Source organism: Chaetodon trifascialis, chromosome 12, assembly GCF_039877785.1.
Source record: "Chaetodon trifascialis isolate fChaTrf1 chromosome 12, fChaTrf1.hap1, whole genome shotgun sequence".
Lineage (NCBI taxonomy): Eukaryota > Metazoa > Chordata > Actinopteri > Chaetodontiformes > Chaetodontidae > Chaetodon > Chaetodon trifascialis.
In genome coordinates, this window is record NC_092067.1 from 14,934,928 (window position 1) to 14,956,414 (window position 21,487).

Genomic DNA, 21,487 nt, shown 5'->3' on the forward strand with positions numbered 1-21,487 from the left:
AAAAACAGTGGTCCATGGAGGTGCTGTCATCCCACACCCGTTTGGCATCAGCCTGTTTGAGCACAGTGTCTATTTCACGGACTGGACGAAGATGGCTGTGATGAAAGCCAACAAGTTCACTGATGGCAGTCCTCAAGTTGTTTACAGTACATCTCAGACTCCACATGGAGTAGCAGTGATACATCAGCTGAAACAGCCGTATGGTAAGCCGTACAGTGAGGCACACTTGTGCTCCTCAGAGTGGTTGTGATACCTCCATTCGTTATGAGTTATGGTGTAAATTTATCAGAATTTTCTGCCATGTAACTGCTAATGTTTCCAAAGGGAAACCCATAATGAGCTATAATTAAATAATTCACTTTGCCATTTCCTGGTATTTTTTTTGTTTTTGTCTCCAGTGCCAAACCCTTGCAGTGTAGACAGAGGTGGATGTGAGCAGATCTGTGTTCTGAGTCATCGGAGTGACAACGGAGGACTGGGTTACCGCTGCAAATGTCGCATGGGCTACGATCTACATGCCGATGGCAAGCGATGTTTTGGTAAGAGAACATTTCTCGTAACACTGCAGTGATTTGTGTCTGGAACTCAGTGTGTTTCCTGGATTCAAGTGTAAAATTATACTTAATACCCTAAAGATGTAAAAGTTTACCTGAAACTCACCTGTGCAGTTTTGTCTCGCTTAAGCCTTTCTTTTGTTTAATGACGTTTTTGTGAGGCTGAATATCTTTGGCATGAATGCCTATCTTGTTTCATATCGTCTTCTGATTTCCTCTCCAGCTGTGAGGCAGTTTCTGCTGTTCTCCAGTCAGCTGGCTGTGAGGGGGATCCCCTTTAACCTCTCCTCTCAGGAAGACATCATCCTGCCTGTCACTGGATCACCTTCCTACTTTGTTGGGGTCGATTTCAGTGCTGAAGACGATGCTATATTCTTCTCAGACACAGCTAAAGATATTATCTATAAACAGAAAGTGGATGGGACTGGTGAGCATCTTGTTTGTCACTTTAGCTGAATTGTTTCAAATATCTGAATTACTGTACACATTCACAACATAATGATAGCGTAATATACAAGGAAAGACACGATGTGAAGTATGAAAAACTATCAGCAGCTAATGTTTTCAGTGTTTTCTCTGTGCTTACATCCTTGGATAATTGCTCTCCTAGCAGAGAGCTCTACCATGTGATTCGGCCGGGCTTATACAGGGAGTTAAGGGAGTGCCTGATGGGGCCGACTGGTACTATGGGGGAGGGAGAGGACAAGAGTATGGACAGTGGAAAATGGATCATATAATCAACTTAAATCTCAAACTAATGACCTGAAAATGAGTAGGACAGACTAATCAAGGATGTTTTACACACCAGTTTTGATATTTAGTTTCCAAACTGTAGAAAGTAGTTACTAAAGTGATAATCCATGAGTAGTCACACCACACAAAAAAAGAAACACACTGCTCTGATCAGTGATGTTGTTTTTGGAGCTGCTCTAGTTTTTTCTGTCCGGTCCACATGGGGAAAATGCAAGCTGACAGCCTATTTATTTAAATGTGTTCCTCTTTCATCTCTGTGTTAAACAGTGGTCTGACTGCTTTGATCTGCACAGGCAGGGAGGTACTCGCAGCCAATAGAGTGGATGGAGTGGAGGACCTGGCTTACGACTGGATTTCAAAAAACCTCTACTGGACCGACCCACGATACAGGAGCATATCTGTCATGAAGCTAGCTGATAAGTCCAGGAGAGCCATCATACGTAACCTCAACAACCCGAGGGCCATCGTGGTGCATCCCCTCATTGGGTAAATCAAGGATAACCATTGGATTTGTAGCTTTTTTTGCTATTAAGGAAGTTTCTGTTAAAGCAGTCATGCGTGGCTGGTGCTACATCTTAAGATGTACTCACCCATTCAAAAGGTTCTCAAATTAAGCCCTCACCTGATAAAGGGAATTTTTATTTCGAATAAGCTGTTATTTCCAGTAGCCTCAAAGGCATAAGGTCTCTGTGTCCAACAAATGAGATTAGTTCAGCCTGAAGGGCAGTATTGTAGCCAAGACTAAGAAGTTGGCTTAAATAGAAAAGCTCTATAATGTGGAAGTGTCCAAAATAAAATCTAAATAAAAAGGGTTTTTGTCACAGTAGATGTTTCACAGTATTCAAAGTATGTCCATTTTTGAATGAAATGCAGTGTGACACTGATGCTTGATGTTTATTTTACTTGGTCAGGTATATTTTTTGGACTGACTGGTACCGGCCAGCGAAGATTATGAGGGCTTGGGGTGACGGGTCACATGCCCTATCTATTGTAAATACAACTCTTGGCTGGCCAAATGGCCTTGCTATTGACTGGAGGTGAGTCAAACATCCAATAGTCATGTGACTAAAAACAGTTAATACGCCATTTTACTATCTTCATTATGCTTAAGATGAATGTAATTTTTCATTGTTTTATCCAGAAATTATGGTTCCTATAGCAATGATATTTTTTGGTCATTCTCCAGACAGCAATTGTAACTGATTTCAAACTCCTGCTCTCTGCTTCGATCTCCATCCAGCTCAATGCGTCTGTATTGGGTGGATGCCTTCTTTGACAAAATTGAGCACAGCAATTTTGATGGACAGAACAGGATTTCCTTGGACCGCATAACCCAGATCTCCCATCCATTTGGTCTCACCATTTTTGATGGTAATAGTTCCACAAACAATAAGCAGCCTATAAAGTTCCAGTGTAGGATCATGCATATGAAGAAAAATACTGTAAAAAGGACTTGAACTGAGCTTTGTCAACTGTGCTTCCTTAAATGGCAATCATGTCAGAAGAGCTATTACTGCTACCAGGATGTGATGACAGATAAAGTAACTGAGGTTATGCTCTGTTGCTCCTGTCCCTTGAAGGCTATGCATATTTTACTGACTGGCGCCTGGGTGGCATTGTACGTGTGCGCAAGACCGATGGTGGGGAGATGGTCATTATCCGAAGAGGAATTAGCCACATTATGCATGTCAAGTCTTTCAACTCCAACTCTCAGATTGGTCAGTAGCTTTATTCACTGCTCTTCTCACTCCACTATTCAAGCGTAGCTGAGGATCGCACTTGTCAGTCATTTTCCTGGTAATTACATTCCGCTGTCCTTCTCAGGTTCCAACCTCTGCAATAGGCAAACGAATCCGAATGGAGACTGCAGCCACTTTTGCTTCCCAGCCCCAGACTCACAGAGGGTGTGCGGCTGTCCGTATGGTATGAAACTGTTGCCCAACCAGCAGACATGTGTGGAAGACCCTTCCAACGAGCCCCCCACACTGCAGTGTGGAGCCAACTCCTTCTCCTGTGGCAACGGCAAATGTGTCCCAAACAGCTACAGATGCGATGGTGTTGACGACTGCCATGACAACAGCGATGAAGTCAACTGTGGAATTAACAGTAATGCTTTTTTGTCAATCCAGCTTATTATACTGGCCTGACCAAAGTAAAAAAACATTTTCATGCCCCTGGCAGTTTAATGTTAAGATAGTTAATCATGTTCATCATCTTTTTTTGTTTCAGACAACACTTGCTCCCCCTCTGCATTCACCTGTGCCAATAAACGCTGTGTGCCTGCAGCGTGGCGCTGTGACGGCCACAATGACTGTTTTGATAACAGCGATGAGTTCAACTGCCCTACGCGGGTACCTGGAACGTGCCCTGCCAATCAGTTCACCTGCTCCAACAACCGCTGCATCCCACATACCTGGCGTTGTGACACTGATAACGACTGTGGGGACAGTTCAGATGAAGCTGACTGTCGTGAGTATTCCCCATAGAGGCTATCAGTATAATGTTTTAGAGGATTTGCTACTTGTTTTGTTTAGTCTAAAGTCTAAAGACAAAACAGGCAAGAACAGGCCAAATATCCCAAATAAGCTGGAGCAAAGATTGGAAAATGAAATATTTGATGTCTTAAGAGTGAGATTAATACTCCTGGAAGTCACTTTTACAAGTATTATTTCTTGGATGCCTGTCAGCATATCTAGGATGTCAGGTCCACTAATAGGAAAATGGGTGACTCAAAAAATGAAATCAATATTTTAAACTAGACTCATTTTGTTGTCTAACAATTTGTGGTGACAGATCTGGCAAGCACATGCCACCCAGGACAGTTTCAGTGCCCAGACCACCGCTGCATAGACCCTAACTATGTCTGTGATGGCGACAGGGACTGTGTGGATGGGGCGGACGAGCAGGGATGCAGTGAGTACCTTTCTGGATTTCAGTTCTCTCTGAACATAAACCTACTTGCAGGTCTTTTACAAAAGGGTGTGTTTGATGAAATCTTTAAAATATCTTTCTACTTATTTATTATTTGTTATTGATCACCTTTGTTGCACAACATCTGAGCTCAGCATACATACAAAACTGCAGAAATATTGAGTAACAGTAACTTACTCAACTGGATTTTTCAGTCTACAACTGCACTATGAATGAGTTCAAGTGCTCCAGTGGTCACCAGTGTATCAACTCCTACTACCGATGCGATGGAGTCTTTGATTGCAGTGATCGCTCAGATGAGCAAGCCTGTCGTAAGTGTTTAAATATTGATTATATTACTGAAGTATTTCTCGGTCCTGCATAATCATGCACAGAGTTTCGGCCTGTGCTGACATGTCTGTGGCGTTTTCTAATGTATCCCAGCTACCAGGCCCCCAGGAATGTGCCACCATGAGAGTGAGTTCCAGTGTCAGTCAGATGGAAGCTGTGTCCCGTCCACCTGGGAGTGTGATGGTCATCCAGACTGTGAGGATGGCAGCGACGAACACCACGCCTGCCCGCCTCGCACCTGCCCCTCAACACTCTTCCGGTGCGATAATGGAAACTGTGTGTTACGCAGCTGGATTTGTGATGGGGATAACGACTGCAGGGACATGAGCGATGAAAGAGACTGTCCAACCCCACCTTTCCGATGTCCAAGCTGGCAGTGGCAGTGCCCTGGCCACAGTGTGTGCATCAACCTCACAACAGTGTGTGACAACACTCCCGACTGCCCCAATGGTGCTGACGAGTCTCCTCTCTGCAGTAAGTCTGATCTCTGTTTGTCGGTCCCCTCAAATTTAATAAAATTTTCATATCACATGACAAACAGGATCAAACTCTGACGAGATTTTATTTGGCATTCTTTTACTGCCTGTATTCTGTAAACAGGAAACTTCATTTCACAGAAATTTTGTTCAAATGTTATCTGTTTGTCTCTGGATTCTTGTGTTAAAATCATGCATGTGTGTGATTTGACTTGTATTAACCTGAAAATTATCTGTGATTTTCCTTTCTTGCCTTTCTCACTACTTTCAGATGAGCCTTTGCCAGGTAGGAACAAACTCTCAATCACTGGTAGAAATGCTGCAAGTAGTTTTGATTCATTTTCAACAAAGTATCTACTATTGTGATATTTCTAGATTTTTTTCAAAACACGATCAAACAAAAATTTTGTTGTTAGTAGAGTGTGCATATTAGTATTGATAAAAAATAGTTCTGGCTCAGATTAGTGTTTCTGAAGACACTTAATGAAGTAGTTAGTGCTTTATTGTTCGTTAGTTCTCATTATGGGATGTATATTAATTACGTAAATTAGTAGATTTTATGTTTGTGTTGTATGAGTTATCATATCTGTGGTTTAGTTTACATTTCCATTTTTGGGTTCTAAATTGTGTTTTCCCTTCTTTCAACTCAGATCAGGAAAGCTGTTCTGACAACAATGCTGGCTGCACCCATGGTTGTATCCAAGGGCCGTTTGGGGCCCAGTGTACGTGCCCTGTGGGTTACCAACTGAGCAATGACTCCAAAACCTGTGAGGATGTAGATGAGTGTAATCCCCCTGGACTATGTAGCCAGCACTGCTTTAATGAGAGAGGCTCTTTCCGCTGCCACTGCCAGGATGGTTACACTCTCGAAGCAGACCAGCATACCTGCAAGGCCTCAGGTGAGGGGGGGTATGACTTAAACCTTCTGTGCATGGAACTTACTGCTCCCCTGGTAGCTGGAATCATATTATAATTTCATTACACAGTGACATAGGGAATAGGCCAATTTTCAGTTCTACAGTAATTTCATTGTCAAGATGATTTGCTGATACAACACGTATCTGTTTTCTCCACCTTGCTCACAGGAATGAGCCATGATTAAGGGGGGAGCTTGGCCCCCAGACTTTGAGACTGACAGACTGTCTTTCTTCTCCCTTGTCTCTCTTTGCTGCTCTGATTTCTTTAGATAAGACAAATAACATATATGTCACTCACTGGCCATCACTGGTGTAATTAGGACATAATCACCAACAAAGGGCTGTTTATGGGGAGCGTGCCTGACATGAGCTCCTCTTCCACACAGATAACCTGCTGAAAGGCCTTGCAGTACAATAGGTCATTATTTGGACAAAAGTGCATTCCTCAAGGATTGCCATTTGAGTAGGGTCTATTTAACAGTGCTGTCGTAGAGTTTTAGTAGACGTGCAAAAGCTGATAAGTGCTCTTATTAGCATGAGAATGGACATGAAAAATAGCTAACAGAGATTTTATGTCTGTTTACAGATTCTCGTCAGGCATTCTTGCTAGTGGCCAGTCGAAATCAGATTGTGCAAGATGAAATAACTACTCAGCCCAATGTGGTCCGCTCACTGGTTAGAGACGGACGCAACATTGTGGCCCTAGATTTTGACTCAGTCACGGACCGTGTGTACTGGTCTGACACAAGCCAGGACAGAATCTGGAGTGCTAATAAAAACGGCAGTGACAGAATTGTGGTGAGTTACTTTGTTCCTTTTTGTCACCACAGACATATTGCACTAAAGCTTTCTGTGTTTGTTCACAGCTTTGCATGTAGTGTGTAGTGTACTAAGTATGAGTCTCTTTTGGACAGATATTTGACAGTGGAGTGACTGTAACAGAGAGCCTTGCTGTGGACTGGGTGGGCAGGAACCTGTACTGGACTGACTATGTCTTGGAGACAGTTGAAGTGTCTAAACTGGATGGCACCCACCGCACTGTATTAGTCAGTGAAAATGTCACCAACCCACGGGGCCTGGTGCTGGACCCAAGGGACAGGTCAGTGACGAGCAGAGGGAACATGTTTATTTAGATCTGTGTGTCTTGGAATGATGTGGTTTCTGCTTTTCATTATCAAAGCAGCTGGTGTTAACTGATTAGTCATTTGTTTTGCAGCGCTCACCTGATGTTCTGGACCGACTGGGGGAGGAACCCCCGCATTGAGAGGGCCAGCATGGATGGCAAATTGAGGACTATTATCATAAGCAACAAGCTGTACTGGCCCAATGGTCTAACCATAGACTATCCAAACAATTTATTGTACTTTGCTGACGCCTACTTGGATTTCATTGACTACTGCGATTATAATGGCAACAACAGGAAACAAGTTCTGGCCAGTGACCTGGTGAGTGCATGAGAAGAAAGACTCTGAACACATTCAATTTCCTTTTGAATAGTATGTGTAAGACACATTTTTTTCTTTTGCTACTCTCTATGAAAAGGTACTGCAACATCCCCACGCAATTACCATTTTTGAGGATTTTGTGTATTGGACCGACAGATACATCAACCGTGTGATGCGAGCCCATAAGTGGCATGGGGAGAACCAGACAGTGATGCTGTTCAACCTGCCTCAGCCCATGGGTCTGGTGGCAGTACACCCAGCCAGGCAGCCAGCAGGTATGCAAAGATAATGTACATTAGACAATCTCTGTTGCTGCAGGTCTTATGTTTAAATACATTTAAGAACAGAGAACCTGTGGAGACTAGTCTGTTGACTTTTTGCTCGTATGTCTGTGTGTTTGTGTGTGTGCATGTGTGGGTTGACACTTTTTAGGTGAAAATCACTGCTTGAGGAGTCCCTGTACTCACATTTGTCTGCTTTCTGCTGTGGGACCGAGGTACTACTCATGTGCCTGCCCCTCAGGCTGGACACTGGCAGCAGACCAAATCACCTGCGCCAGAGGTATGCATCCTACCAAATGGAGGAAAACACTCATCACTCAGTTTGATGAAAAAGGAAGTCAGCTCAGATGCACTTGATAAGTTGATGTACTCATAAGATATTCATTTTAGAGCAAAGAGCAAACCTGTTATTGTGGAAATGATGGTTTTTGTCAGTCTTTAGTTGCAGCCATCTCAATGTTGGTAAGGAGAAATCTTTGAAAACACTGAACTCTTATTAGAAATCAATCCAGCTGCTTGTCAACAGTCTCCCATTTAGGTTCTCTTGTAAACTGCTGTTCCAGTCATAAAAATTAAGAATCATATAAGCATGTCTTTCAAGGTCTTAAAAAGACAAGGGACCTTTAATTCAAAGTCCAAGGAGTCCTCCTTAGGTCAACAGCTTAACTCATCTCAGGTTTCAGCCCATTCAAGCCAAGCTGCACACAGTCTCCCCCCGAGGCCAATGATTATCCAAGAATGAAAATGCCCCACAACCATTCATTGATTCTAATCTCTGATGACAAAGCAAATCAGATTGTGGAAACAACTTTCACCAGTCAATCCTCTTTATAGATAAAGGCCTGTTCACTCAGGATCCCAATTTTGCAACAGACATCACACACTGAAAGCAACTTTTAGTTTTGCATTACAAGGGGCCAAATCCACATCCAGGAAAAATGCTTTCCTAGCTCTGTTTCAGTAATAATTAAAGTATTGATTAATTCACAGCCTTGAGAAAAATTGAAGTTCCAGTGTTTAAGTATCTTGTTCTTAATTTAGAAGTTGCAGTGATGTAGCTTTTAGTTTGTTGTTTTACTTAAGGAAGAGCAGTTTAAATGTATTCTTAGTCATTGTCCATTGGCTGCTTTTGCATTACTGTTTTGTTTTTAGTTGAAGATCCTTTCCTGGTGGTTGTGAGAGACAGCATCATCTATGGCATCTCCTTGAACCCAAATGACAAGAGTAATGATGCTATGGTCCCTGTTGCTGGGCTTCAGAATGGTTATGATGTTGACTTTGATGACAAGGACCACACCATCTACTGGGTGGAGCACCCGGTAAGTTACCTTCTAAAGACACTATTTCTAGTTTCCTATTACAGTAAACAGAGAACTTGTGCAGAGATGCAGTGTCACTAGGTATACAAGAGATATACTATACATGTATGTGTCACAGATAAGTTCAGAATGAAGTTGTCCTCCAAGGACAACTGTGAGATTAGAGTTAACATTCAGCAGTGGTTGAGATGACTCTGTCTTCCTTCCTCCACCAGGGTGAGATCCACAGGGTGAAGTCAGATGGTACTAACAGGACAGAGTTTGCCCCAGCAGCTATCCTTGGCTCCCCTGTCGGCCTGGCCTTGGACTGGATAACAGAGAACCTGTACTACACCAATCCAGCCACACAGTCGATTGAGGTGAGAAATACGAAACTTTATCCTTCATTATGACTTTATTACTGAAATGAATATTTTTTGTGAATGCGTTTGTAATAGGAAAACAGAAAATAGATGTAAATAAGTGGATCACAACACAGCTATGCAGTACAATAATTGCACCTGTTTGTGTTTGAACTTGACCAGGTTTTGAAGTTAAGAGGGGAGGTACAGTACAGGAAAACTCTGATCACAAATAACGGCTCTCCAACTGGCGCAGGCAGTCCTGTTGGCATCGCAGTGGACCCAGCACGTGGGTAAGCCCCATTTAACACAGTCCTGGCATGGCCACTCATCCCCACAGCTACTGAGCTCTAACAGCCTCCTCGTCGCCATCTGCTCTGCCTCTAGAGAGAACTCAACCTGTGTTACTGAATACCACACTGCACACTCAGACCCCAGCAATGCACAATGGAGTACAATCAAGAAACAAGAAAGACATTTCTAAGACGACCGTTCTCACTCAAACATTAAAAAAGTGCAACTCTGACTTTGGGTAATAAGACTATTTCAGACTTGAACACAGCTATGACCTGGTCTCCTGTGGGTTTAGAAAATTATCCAACTTTATGAAAACCTCTGAAAACCCAGGGAATTAACCCAGAAAGTGTCTTTTCATTTGACTAAATGCAAAACTGATGGTCTGAGTTCCTGAAAAGTATATGATTTCCACTCAACAGTGAAAATTTCTTTGACTATAAAGTATACCTAAGACAAAAAGTGATGAGCATAGAGATCCATGACTAAATTGGTAACAGCTCAGGCATAAACACTAATACATTCTTGAATGTCTTCAAAGCAAACTGTACTGGACAGACCAGGGAACAGAGAGCGGCATCCCTGCCAAGGTGGCATCTGCAGACATGGATGGCTTAAACCCTGTCACCTTGTTCACCAACAACCTAGATCACATTGAGTTCCTCACTGTGGACATCCAGGAAAACAAACTGTACTGGGCTGTTACAAGCACTGGCATGGTAGGTCCTCACTGTCTTGGCTCTGAATGATGACCATTTGTTCATTTTATAAGGTTCTGATAAACATGATGTGATATGTTACCTAATCATCTTTTCTAATTGTACACAACAAACATGGCATGTTTGACTGCTGATCTGGCATGTGAAACTCCACAGATTGAGCGTGGTGATCCAGATGGGAGTAACCGTGTCACCATAGTGACAGGCTTGTCTCACCCCTGGGGTGTGGCTGTCTATGAGAACTATCTCTACTTCACTGACCGCAACTTTGAGGTCATAGAGCGTGTGGACAAGTCCACCGGTGCCAACAAGGTTGTACTGCGAGACAATGTTTCTGGACTCAGAGTTCTGAAAGTGCATTATCGAGAGAGTAAGTAACACAAGGAGACATTATAATCCTCATTCAGTGTTTTTGTGGCTTCTTCCTGCATTTATCTGATTGTCTTCTTTCTACAAACCCAGCCTCTGCAGGTACATCCAATGGCTGCACCAACAATGTGGGAGTGTGTGAGCAGCTCTGCCTGCCTCGGCCTCAGGGTCTGTTTACCTGTGCATGTGCCACAGGTTTTAAACTTAATGCTGACAACAGGACCTGCACTTCCTACCAGTCCTATGTTGTCATCTCCACTCTGTCTGCGATCAAAGGCTTCAGTCTGGAAGGAGATGACCACTCTGAGGCCATGGTGCCTGTGGCTGGGAGAGGTCAGTGATTCTCTCAATGATCTCTCAAGTTACCTCCAACTGGATGTTGCATAGAATCAATTTATTTGAAAAAATTCTAAAATGTTGAGTAGATTCAAGTCCGACAATAACAGCAGAGTTAAGGTATATGGGAATGATAAACTGTGTATGAAATGTTCATGGTTATTGTGTTTGAAGAAACAACAATGGCCCCTAATGACTGGGTTATCCTCCTGCAGGCCGTAATGCTTTACACATTGATGTGCACATGGCTTCTGGTTTCATCTACTGGTGTGACTTCAGCAGCACTGTGGCAACACAGAACGGGGTCAGACGGATCAAGCCAGATGGTTCAGGATTACGTAGTGTAGTAACATCTGGAATCGGACGCAATGGGATACGAGGCATTGCTGTGGACTGGGCTGCAGGTAAGCTGCTATGCCAGCTCACAAATGTGTTCATTTAAGCATCTGTTTTGTGTAACCACACACTGTAAGTAGTGTGTAATTAAGTCTCATTTTTTAGGATCTTTGTTATACATCCATTCAGTGCTCTCCTGTTTGCATTTCTAATCTTCATATTATGTCATATTTTTATCAATGTAAAGTACAACACTGGTGATGCTGGTGAAAGAGGATCTCAGTCATTTGTTAGGTTGCTATTGGTACTGCAACTGATGATTAAGAGATCAAGTTCACCACCATCAAAGCATCTTACCCTTATATTGTGGAATGTGTAATAGAGGGTTACACTGTCTATGGTTTTCCACTGCAGCTTTGGCAGCAGACACACTGTAACTGTTAGAATAGTCTATACTGTGTATTTTCATTATTATTTAAATTTGTTTATCACAAGACATAAGAGCATAAATCTGAGTAATTCCTTTACTTCCCATTCTCATTGTAGGCAGCTTAACATGCAGAAAATAGTAGCAAGTGTGTCAAGCCTACAGTATATTAAATTAACACAATTAAGTAATTTCCATGTATTTTTTACTAATTGTACCACATTTATACCACTTCTGTTTTTTTTTTTTTTTGCTTATATTCAATATCTTTTAGCTTGCTGACTTATAAGACTTTTGTGTCTGCAACAATCTCTTAGCCTGCAGATGCAAACCGGAAAACCAAAGCCCGGATCAGTTTGAACTAGTGCATGACACAGACCTCAGACAGCAGACTGCATGGCAAAGTTAAGAAGCTTTATGGCAGTGCCAGACTCACTGAACAGGGACATCAGTCTCACACAGGTGACAGGAGAGACGATTTCATTAGCTGGTTTAGGAAAAACAGAGACAGCTGCAGGCAGGGAAATCTGTTTGCTTGTTGCTCATTTATAATTGCATCACAATAACTGAAAGCAGAACAGAAAATCTGTTATCTATTCATAACACCATCATAATGCCAGCGAGTAAAATTACGCTTTAATTATGACCTATCATAGTTAGCAGTTTGTGATTGATGACCTCATGTTCTCATTACTTCCAAATGTATGATGCCACTTTACATACTGGATTATTTCCTCAGGGAACCTGTATTTCACCAACGCCTTCCTAACTGAGACGTACGTGGAAGTGCTCCGTCTGAATACCACTTTCCGCAGGGTGCTGCTGAAGACCCAGGTGGACATGCCACGGCACATTGTGGTGGACCCCAGAAACAGATATTTGTTCTGGGCTGATTATGGTCAGAACCCCAAAATTGAACGAGCACTCTTGGACGGAACAAACCGCACAGTTTTAGTGTCATCTGGGATTATTACTCCACGAGGTCTCGCTCTGGATTGGCAGACTGGCTATATCTACTGGGTGGATGACTCCCTCGATATGATTGCCCGAGTCAACCCTCAAGGAGGGGAGGTAGAAATAGTGAGGTATGGCAGTCGCTACCCAACTCCTTATGGAATCATAGTGTTTGAGAATAGTATCATTTGGGTGGACAGAAATCTCAAGAAGGTGTTCCAAGCAAGCAAAGAGCCTGGCAGCACAGAGCAGCCCACTGTCATTAGAGACAATATCAACATGCTGAGGGACGTCACCATCTTTGACCAGCATACCCAGCCTACCACTGCCCAGGAGCTTAACTACAACCCCTGCGTAGAGGCTAATGGAGGCTGTGCCCACTTCTGCTTCGCCCTCCCGGGGTCTGTCCCAGGCAACCAAAACAAAAAATGCAGCTGCTCTTTTGGGAATCTTGCAGCAGATAATGAGAGCTGTGTGGTGTCAAGGGATGATTATCTCATTTACACCACTGAGAGCACAGTGCGCAGTCTGCGCCTCGATCCTGACGACCATGGATTGCCCTTCCCTGTGGTCAATGTGCCCCGTACCTCAGTGGCACTGGATTTTGATATCACAGACAGGAGGATCTACTTCACACAGAGCTCGGGCGCAGGAGCAAGCAAGATCAGCTACATAAGCCTGTCCTCTCCCACGGCAACTCCTGTACTGGTAGCATCAGGTAGGTTTTGCGCCTTCAGTACAAACTTTTATTTGTTCCCTGGAGGATTGTAGGGATTGATAGCAGTGATGCTACTGATGTTGTTTTGGACCTTATTTTGGACAGATCTAGGAGCTCCTGATGGCATCGCTTATGATTGGATAAACCGAAGAATTTATTACAGTGACTATGTCAACCAGAGCATCAGCTCCATGTCAGTGGATGGCTCTCAAAGGACTATTATTGCCCATGTGTCCAGGCCAAGGGCCATCATGTTGGATCCCTGCAGGGGGTAAGGCTAATACAACACACACTTTCTTTGTTCATCGGTTTAAATTGAGATTAAAGACAAATCCTTCCTTGTTGCATAGATACATGTATTGGACAGACTGGGGAACCCATGCAAAGATTGAACGTGCTACCTTAGGTGGGAACTTCAGAACAGAGATTGTGAACAGCAGTCTTGTGTGGCCCAATGGACTGACCCTGGACTATGAAGAAGAGAGACTCTACTGGGCAGACGCGAGCTTGTAAGATCTGAAAAAATTCCTCTGTTGAAATATATACTCAGTTTTGTTTATTACTCCACAAAGTTACTACTATTCTCATTATTTTGCTCTGCCATCAGACAGAAGATTGAGAGGTCTTCTCTCACGGGGGCCAATCGGGAGGTCATAGTCAGCACAGCCATCTACCCCTTTGCTATGACCATGTTTGGCCATTTCATCTATTGGACTGACTGGAACACACGCAGCATCTATCGTGCCAACAAGCACGACGGTTCTGACCAGCGGGCCATGATTCAAAACCTTCCATCTCGGCCAATGGACATCCATGTTCTGGCCAGCAGGAAGCAACAGCAGTGTGATAGTCCTTGCCAGCAGTTCAATGGAGGCTGCAGCCACATCTGTACACCAGGTACAAGCAGTTTCATGCTGTCACTTTGTTTTCCAATGTAAAATTAACCCCAAGTAATTCTCTAAACTGTTCTGTGTTGGTTTATCTTGTTAGGACCCAATGGGGCTGAGTGTCAGTGTCCATCAGAGGGCCGCTGGTACCTGGCTGACAACAAGCACTGTATCCCTGATAATGGTACCCGCTGCCAGCCAGGCCAGTTTACCTGTATGAATGGCCGCTGTATTCGTGCCCAGTGGAAATGTGACAATGACAATGACTGTGGAGATGGCAGCGATGAGTTGGAAAGAGTCTGTGGTAGGTTGTTCCTAAAAGAGCCTGAAATAATGTTGTTCGTTATTCATGTGTGTTCCTCATTTTGTGTTAAAAAATCTCTCTGTTGATTATTAGCGATAGCGGTCCTCTTAGAGTCGTTTGTCCTCCTGCATGAGTGAATCAGAACTCTCCCCTCTTCTCTTAATAATACTAATTCTGTATTTTCATTTTAACAAATCTCTTTCTCAGGACCTAAACCTGACTTCAGCTTTGTTGGTGTGTATGCTTGCACCTCATGATTCAATTTCCATTAACAGTACTAAAACAAATCAACACTAACAAGTGAATCAATGTGCTTATCTTTGCATGCAGTCCCACAGGTGCTGTCATCCTTTATTGCCTTGTCAGGTAAAATGATTTTCCACAGCATGTGTATATCAGCCGCCTTTCTCCAGCCCTCACTCTCTATTGGCCAGAGCTCTGACCTGTTATTGATTCTGATTGGCAGCCTTCCACACCTGTGAGCCTACTGTGTTTACTTGTGGCAATGGCCGTTGCGTGCCCTACCACTACCGCTGTGACCACTATGACGACTGTGGAGACAATAGTGACGAGGTGGGTTGTCTGTTCAGGCCATGTGACCCCAACACAGAGTTTTCCTGCAACAATGGCCGCTGTATTGCAAAGGACTATGTTTGCAATGGCATCAACAACTGCTATGACAACGGCACCTCTGATGAACAGAACTGCCGTAAGTTTGCCACAGTAATTGGACAAAGGCAAATATTCAAATCGAAGCGATTGTTACTTACAGTAAATGTGTTCTAAATTATGATTATCTCAGCGGAGAGAACCTGCCAGCCAGAGCACACGAAATGTCAGTCTACCAACATCTGCATCCCACGTTCATACCTGTGCGATGGAGACAACGACTGTGGGGATATGAGCGACGAGAGCCCCACTCACTGTGGTGAGTTCAGCAGCAGATTCAGGATTAAAGCAATGTTGTTTTTAATTGTTTTTTCTGTCTCATTCTTCTGACTTCATATTTTCTGTTGCTGTATTCAGTATGCAAATTATGTCATGTCTGAAGTCTGAAAAGATCTTTTTCACAGCAGATATTTTGACAGAAAAGGCACCGTTGTAATTAGTGACATTAATTATGGCTGGACTCTATTTAGATGTATCAGTTTCAGGGTGCAGGTGTTCAGAATGCAGTGTCAGTGGCATACTGGGCTTTATGGAGCTATCATAAACATTATTAATCATACCTGTGCTTTCCCTGTTATGACAAGTCAGAATATCTGCTGAGAAAAAAGACAGAAAATATCTTGTCACTCAAGTGTTTAAAATCACTCCCTCCTTCAGTCATTAACTATTCCTACAAAATAAACACTAAATAGTTAACTCTAAGTAAATTTCATATTCACTTATAAATCATTGTGATTTTGTGTCGTGGTTGACTGGTGTAGTGTTGAATGACTGTGAATTTCTGTATTTTATTTTTTATTTATTTATTTAATTTTGGAATTTTTGATATCTAGTCTACCTAAAGTTATGAGAAACCGGATACAAAAGAGACAGAAATAGATTTATCCCACTCGTATCATCACCATGTTAAGATTCCCGCACTGACAGGTCCTCCATGTGATTTCATTTGTCCTTTCATCTTCTACGTAGCTGCATCCACATGTTCCCAGAGTGAGTTCCGTTGCTCCAGCGGCCGCTGCATCCCCGCCCACTGGTACTGTGATGGAGGGGCTGACTGCGCTGACGGCTCTGATGAACCCCTCTCCTGCAGTGAGTGTCGCACAACTCTCTCACCCCCAAAACGGGCCGGTTGGCTTTGTGTGTCTGCCCCCGCCCTATTATCAGCTGCTCGGTTATTGTGTGTTTGTGTCTGTCCGCCAATCTGCATCTGTGTGCTGGTGTGAGAGAGTGCTGTGAGTGATGTAGCAGTGAGTGTGAGTCAGTGGTGTATTTCTTTGTTGACGATGTGGTCAGTCAGGCCTCCTATTGTGTGCTGCATTCCTCCGTGGTGACGCCCCTCAGTGTCCTCTGACAAACAGCACCTCCCCCTCCCTTTGTCCGCCAGGGGTTACAGAGCCTCACTTTGGCTTTTGTTTAGATAGCTCACCATGCATGGGAATGTGGAGTTGCCATGACTATTTTGAAAGCTTTGCCAGTGTTTTATTGTGCCTTGCTTATTAGTTGAAAAGCAGTGGGGGAGGCACCTGTGATAATTGGCAATCACAAAAAGGGGGAAAAAAAAAGTTGGTTACAAAAAGGGCTAATAATTTGTCTTGAATAGACATTATTTGGCAGAAGATATTGAATCACACAATCTACAGTTTAATGTTATATCATTTGTCTCTGCAGCCACACTGGTCAGAACCTGCAACACAGATCAGTTTCGCTGTGATGATGGCAGGTGCATTGCCTCATCCTGGATCTGTGATGGGGACAATGACTGTGGCGACATGAGTGACGAAGACCAGAGGCATAATTGTGGTATGCGTCCTTTAATTACCTCTTATACTTTGTCTCTTTCCACTTGTCTCCCTGTCCTCTTCTTCATCCTTTTCTGCATCCTCCCACTTCCCACTCCCCTTGTAGCCCATCCTCTTCTTCCCTATCACCTCTCCACTTTGGCCGTTCCTGCTTCCCTCATCCTCTCATTATTCAGGACGTCTGATGGATTTGGATACACACCACTGAGGGAGTGTTGTGTGGGAGACACTGGCAGTCAGTGCCCGGCATCTTAGTCTCCTGTAGAAGGTCTCCATTCCAAGGAGCTGACATTCCTGATTTCTCCTGCCTCACTCGTTACTTTGTGCATGTCTCCTTTCTCTGGCTTCCTGGCTCAGGGTGGATCAAAACTCTTATGTCTCACCAATGTGTGCTCCAACAATAAGATGCCTGAAGCTAAAGGCTTCAGCACTGCCTGAGCCTCTGTAGGAGACTCACTTCAAACAATGTGGATCAATCACATTAGATGGATAAAGAATCTGAAGTCACGGCTGCATGTTTTGAAATGCAGTCTGGGCTATTTGGACTGCCAAAAATGCGGGTTGACATTGGGTCATCACCACCATTATTTCATTTCTTGTAAATCCCCCTGCTTGATTTCATTTTTTTCTAGCCAATCGCACATGTTCAAGTGCAGAGTTCACCTGTGTGAACAACCAACCGCCTCAGCGGAAATGCATCCCACGTGACTGGGTGTGTGATGGAGACGCAGACTGTGCAGACGCATTAGATGAACATCAAAACTGCACGCGCAGATCCTGCGGCATCAATGAGTTCACCTGTAGCAATGGCCTCTGCATACGCAGCTCCTACAGGTGAGAACAATGAACTCAAAATATCATAAATTACATCTGTAATCAGACTGTCCAGCAATGTGAGATCATATTTTGTGGCCTGTCTTCTAAAATTAGGTGTGATCGACGTAATGATTGTGGGGACAGCAGTGATGAGCAGGGCTGCACCTACCAGGCGTGCCAACAACACCAGTTCACCTGCCAGAATGGCCGCTGTGTGTCCCATGACTTTGTCTGCGATGGCGACAATGACTGTGGGGACGAGTCTGATGAGCTGGAGCACATGTGCCACACACCAGCACCCACCTGCCCCCCTGGAGAGTTCAGATGTGACAATGGACACTGTATCTCCCTCAGCCAGGTGTGCGACAGGAACGATGACTGCTCTGACAACAGCGACGAGAAGGGATGCGGTGAGTGTGATTGAGAATTTCAGAACAGCTCTGCTGTGAATAATAGCCTCTTAAACTTTCAGTTTCTTCAGTGTTTGTCTGTTATTGGGTCTCTCCAACTGGTGCATGCTCCCTCTAGGGGAGATGTCTAAGAAGTGCTGGAGGCAGTGTGGGGAAAGACAGAGAAATACCACTGTATCATAATTTGTCATCAGTTTGGACAATTGAGCTTTCTGCAATACCAATAATTGCCAAATATAAATGGTGCGGTAGATAATACTTGTCTAATGTCTGAGATTGAAACCACATTGAAATAAATAAGATAAGAATGATGAGCTGTAGCATAGATCAAATTCACAGTTTTAACTTTAATTAATCAACTGTAAACAAACAAAGAAGAATTCATTAAGTGAGGAACACAAATAATACAGATTAGACAGATAGATACAGATTCTGATGGGATCAAAGTCTTTGCTGATGACTTGAATAACTTTGTTGATATTGTGCTTCTTTGACTGTAGGTGTCAATGAATGCACAGACCCATCCATCCATCACTGTGATCACAATTGCACCGACACACCCACCAGTTTCATCTGCACCTGTCGTCCTGGCTACCGCCTCATGTCCGACAGCAAAACCTGCGATGATGTCAATGAGTGTGCAGAGACACCAAGCGTGTGCAGCCAGGTCTGTGAGAACACCGTCGGCTCCTATGTGTGCAAGTGCGCCCCTGGATTCCTCCGAGAGCCGGACGGCCGCAGCTGCCGTCAGAACAGCAACATCTCACCTTACCTCATCTTCAGCAACCGCTATTACCTTAGGAACCTATCAACAGACGGGCAGGCCTACTCTCTGATCCTGCAGGGCCTGACCAGTGTGGTGGCCATGGACTTTGATCGCGTTGACAAGCGGCTTTATTGGATCGATGTGAGCCGCAGAGTGATTGAGAGAATGTTCTTCAATGGCAGTAGCAGAGAGGTGGTGGTCAATGGAGTTCTGCATGGGGAGGGCCTAGCAGTTGACTGGATAGCCAGGAAACTGTACTGGGTTGACAGCTTCTTGGATTGTCTCAAAGTGTCTGAACTGGATGGTCGATTTGTGAAGAAACTGGCTGAACACTGCGTCGACGCCAATAACACCTACTGCTTTGAAAACCCCAGAGCCATTGTGCTGCATCCCAAATATGGGTGAGTCAGAGGCTAGGAGGAATGAATTAAGTCTCAGTGATAAGAGTCTGATAAATACACAGGCAAGGCCAGTACTGGCCTATCGCAATATACTGGTATCAGTGTATTTGATGCTGGGAAATGTAAAAGTTGCAGAAACACTTAATTACAATTTAAAATTGGTACCAAATCACACAGTTCTTTTCAGGAAATGATAAAGAAATCAGTGAGATAAAAAGTGTTTTTTTTATTATTATTTATTCATTAAACAATACATCATCAGCCTTTCTTTTCTCATCCTGAGTGAAAATTAGTGAAAGGTTTTTGTTCAGAAGTATGGATTCTCTTTTCTTCAGATGTATATCGATGTTGTGTGATCTAAAGCAGTTTTCTTGGCTCCCTGTTAGATTTGTATACTGGACAGACTGGGGAGACAAAGCCTTCATAGGTCGTGTTGGAACGGATGGAACCAACAAAGCAGCTATCATCACCACCAAGATAGAGTGGCCCAACGGGATCACGATCGACTACACTAACGACAAGCTCTACTGGTCCGACGCTCATCTCAGTTACATCGAGTAAGTAAATGCCAGGATGTGATCACACTGTTTTTGCCTGCAGTAAATGCAGTGAAACTTGGAACTTTTCATTTCTTTTTCCAGATACTCAGACTTGGACGGTCAACATAGACACACAGTGTATGATGGAGATTTGCCTCACCCGTTTGCCCTGACTGTGTTCGAGGACACTGTGTACTGGACTGACTGGAACACACGCACAGTGGAGAAAGGCAACAAATACGATGGCTCTAGTCGTCAGATGCTGGTGAACACCACTCACAGACCGTTTGACATCCATGTATGTCATCCTTACAGACAGCCTATTGGTGAGTTAAAATCTTGTGTTCAAGAGCTTTTTGTCATAAAATAGTTGTTTCATATCTCAACATGTCCACTTTAAGTTGATTTAATTGTAGTAATTGACCACAAGATGAACAACACCTGGTCTGTTCATACCCAGCTGCGGTTGATTGAGATTGTTTGACTGACTTGGTCTTTGTCTGACAGTAAACAATCCTTGTGCGGTGAACAATGGAGGCTGCTCTCACCTGTGCCTGATCCGTCACGGGGGCCGAGAACACACCTGTGAGTGCCCTGACCATTTCCTGACTGTCCAAATAGGAGGTGTGACCCGATGCCTTCCCATGTGCACCAGCACCCAGTACAGATGTGCTAACAATGAACGGTTTGTTTTCTTACTTCTTGTGGTGTGCCTTGTCATTGGTAAAGGGGATGTGCAGCATTTTAAGCATCACTGTATCATTGTTGAACTGACTGTGTCAGAAAAAGTATTGTGCTACTTTCATCCTGCCATTGCTTTGTGTGTTTTTATTCTCTTTTCCTTTACTGAGGAGGAAAATAGTTCTCGGTCACTTGCTCCATCCATCATCTGTAATTTCAAAACATTAAATACACATTGAATCTGTCGGTCTGTGCTTGCAGTGGAAACAACACCCCCTGCTGTTTGGATCATAACATAATCCATTAGATTTTTCACAAAATCCTTCTTTGTTGGCACAAGATGTGCACACACAGTGCAATGATGGGCTCAGTTCAGGCGACAGATCTTCTTTTATATAATTATGCATGTGTGTAAATAATCATATAATAATTTAAAGTCAGTGCAGTAATGATTTCTTGGTGAGGTGAGCATTTTTGGCCCTATGCTTCAACAGATGTATTCCGATCTGGTGGAAATGTGATGGTCAGAGGGACTGCAGAGACGGCTCAGACGAGCCCTCCACCTGCCCGTCACGCTACTGCAGGCTTGGACAGTTTCAGTGCAATGATGGAAATTGCACCAGTCCGCACTTCCTGTGCAACAGCAACCAGGACTGCCATGATGGCTCAGATGAAGACCCTGTGTTATGTGGTAGATTGTGTTCTCTTATCTCCC

The 21,487-nt window shown here is 43.7% G+C and overlaps 1 protein-coding gene across 1 annotated transcript in view; it reads left to right on the forward strand.

Annotated features, from left to right (window-relative positions):
- lrp2a (low density lipoprotein receptor-related protein 2a) overlaps positions 1 to 21,487 on the forward strand; it is a 44,872-nt gene that overhangs the window by 11,934 nt on the left and 11,451 nt on the right. The window contains 44 exon segments of the mRNA XM_070975740.1: positions 1 to 203; positions 399 to 539; positions 778 to 981; positions 1,601 to 1,793; positions 2,219 to 2,344; positions 2,548 to 2,678; positions 2,888 to 3,025; positions 3,132 to 3,413; positions 3,537 to 3,776; positions 4,101 to 4,220; positions 4,433 to 4,549; positions 4,662 to 5,042; positions 5,316 to 5,330; positions 5,695 to 5,943; positions 6,548 to 6,759; positions 6,876 to 7,060; positions 7,178 to 7,406; positions 7,504 to 7,681; positions 7,839 to 7,967; positions 8,840 to 9,006; positions 9,222 to 9,365; positions 9,531 to 9,640; positions 10,183 to 10,360; positions 10,517 to 10,730; positions 10,823 to 11,062; positions 11,281 to 11,469; positions 12,568 to 13,500; positions 13,606 to 13,771; positions 13,851 to 14,009; positions 14,108 to 14,397; positions 14,491 to 14,691; positions 14,899 to 14,925; positions 15,022 to 15,057; positions 15,158 to 15,400; positions 15,494 to 15,619; positions 16,330 to 16,449; positions 17,029 to 17,160; positions 17,792 to 17,993; positions 18,090 to 18,385; positions 18,886 to 19,552; positions 19,939 to 20,109; positions 20,194 to 20,417; positions 20,599 to 20,776; positions 21,267 to 21,463. Coding sequence (XP_070831841.1) covers positions 1 to 203; positions 399 to 539; positions 778 to 981; positions 1,601 to 1,793; positions 2,219 to 2,344; positions 2,548 to 2,678; positions 2,888 to 3,025; positions 3,132 to 3,413; positions 3,537 to 3,776; positions 4,101 to 4,220; positions 4,433 to 4,549; positions 4,662 to 5,042; positions 5,316 to 5,330; positions 5,695 to 5,943; positions 6,548 to 6,759; positions 6,876 to 7,060; positions 7,178 to 7,406; positions 7,504 to 7,681; positions 7,839 to 7,967; positions 8,840 to 9,006; positions 9,222 to 9,365; positions 9,531 to 9,640; positions 10,183 to 10,360; positions 10,517 to 10,730; positions 10,823 to 11,062; positions 11,281 to 11,469; positions 12,568 to 13,500; positions 13,606 to 13,771; positions 13,851 to 14,009; positions 14,108 to 14,397; positions 14,491 to 14,691; positions 14,899 to 14,925; positions 15,022 to 15,057; positions 15,158 to 15,400; positions 15,494 to 15,619; positions 16,330 to 16,449; positions 17,029 to 17,160; positions 17,792 to 17,993; positions 18,090 to 18,385; positions 18,886 to 19,552; positions 19,939 to 20,109; positions 20,194 to 20,417; positions 20,599 to 20,776; positions 21,267 to 21,463 — 9,083 coding nt within the window.